Below are 1,518 nucleotides of genomic sequence, written 5' to 3'. Positions count from 1 at the left end.
GAGAGAGAGAGAGAGAGAGAGAGAAGGAAATCTAGTCAGTCCTTTCGAGTCACTCACAATAACCTTGGTATAAAATATCCATACAATACATGTGTACAAAATAGTGTACAGTTCATAAAAGCTGTGCAAAGACAGCAACGTTCGGTAAAGAAAATAATATCCAAGAGGCTTGTGGGTCTCTCTCTGTTCATCATGCCCAGAGCTCAGGAGCTTGGCAGGTCAGCGAAATCTCCCCAGAAATAACACAAGGGCACAAGGTAGAGTGCTTGGTGCATAGACTATGGATGCAGAAATTCTTAAAAAAAAAAAAAAAAAAAAAGCTTTAACTCACACATACAGAAATAGAGACTGACTTTTCCTCCCGTTTAGGGAACTCAATTCTTTGCCCAGAGAGTGTTTAGAATATGACAGAATAGACTCAGGATTAATGTTACACCTTTCTTTCTTTTTGGAAATTCTTGAGTTTTCGCAGGGCAGTGTCATGGGAAGACTGGTTACCAGGGTCTGGAGTTGGGTAGGAGCCCCTTGCTACCCCAGATAGGGGGGTGGAGGGATCTAGGAAGTCAGGGGTCTTGGAGTTAGAAGCTTGTTGCGGCTCCTACCTGGGTTTCCTCCTCCTCACAGGGTCTCCCACCTCGTAGGGTTGTCGCTGCTACGGACCAGCAGGGCCTGGTTCCCAGCTAAACCCAGGCTGCGAGGGAGCGCCCCACCGTGTTTAAAACAGCTTGCAGGAAAGATGGAGGGAGCCCTGGTGTACAAGTTAAGGCTGCGGCTAAGGCCTACATTTAACTTGTGGGGAGAGGGCTGTTGAGGGGTGGTGCCTGGGAAGGAAATGTTCCCATGGGCCATGCAAGGGGCTGGAGCGCCCTGGACAAGGCGACGGGTCCACCGCGGGAACTAAGTGAACACCCCACTGCCCCCACCTCTCCCATTTCAAAGCACTTAGAAACAGTACCCCGGGCGAGGGGGGCTTCTAAGACACCGTGATCTCCTCCTCCTCCTCCTCGCCCTCCTCGTCCTCCTCGGAGTCCGAGAAGTCCGAAGGTTTGCCCGGGCTGCTCGAGTGCGCGGGGGAGGCGCTGCTTCACTGTGTGTCACTGTTTCATAAGCCTGGCTTTAGGTGTAGATTTGCAAAGGAAGTGCCAAGCGCGGGCTGTAGTGTTTTGCATGAATTGAGTTACTTCTACACTTTGCTCTATGGGGGGTTGGGGGGGTGCCCCTGTCAGCCTGGCCTGTCCGGGGAGATTGATTTCCTAGTTGTGTTTGATATGATTGATAGTGTAAAGATGCAGAGACAGATTTCCCCAGGAGTTTAATTCCGTCTGCTTTGCTCTCTGGAAATTGACTCTTACCAATCAATAAGAAAAAGTCAGACAGTACAGTAAAAAGTGGTCGAGGGCTAGACACAAGAAAGTCATAGGAGAGGAGATCCAAATGTCCAGGACAGGCATGAAGGGACCCTCCGCTTCACATGAAACATTTTCATGCGTCAGCTTGGTTAAACACTTAAATGATTGC

General features: G+C 49.7%; 1 protein-coding gene across 1 annotated transcript in view; it reads right to left on the bottom strand.

The window, feature by feature from the left end:
* Nucleotides 1–973: 973 nt before the first annotated feature.
* Nucleotides 974–1,518, bottom strand: part of DBX1 (developing brain homeobox 1) — a 4,570-nt gene continuing 4,025 nt past the window's right edge. Inside the window, exon 6 of the mRNA XM_006754000.1 lies at nt 974–1,079. Coding sequence (XP_006754063.1) covers nt 974–1,079 — 106 coding nt within the window. The remainder of the gene's footprint in view (nt 1,080–1,518) is intronic.

The sequence above is a fragment of the Myotis davidii genome, unplaced genomic scaffold (genome assembly GCF_000327345.1).
Source record: "Myotis davidii unplaced genomic scaffold, ASM32734v1 scaffold330, whole genome shotgun sequence".
NCBI classification, from domain to species: domain Eukaryota; kingdom Metazoa; phylum Chordata; class Mammalia; order Chiroptera; family Vespertilionidae; genus Myotis; species Myotis davidii.
Note: the sequence above shows the minus strand (reverse complement) of the source record. Positions and strands in the feature narration are given on the sequence as shown.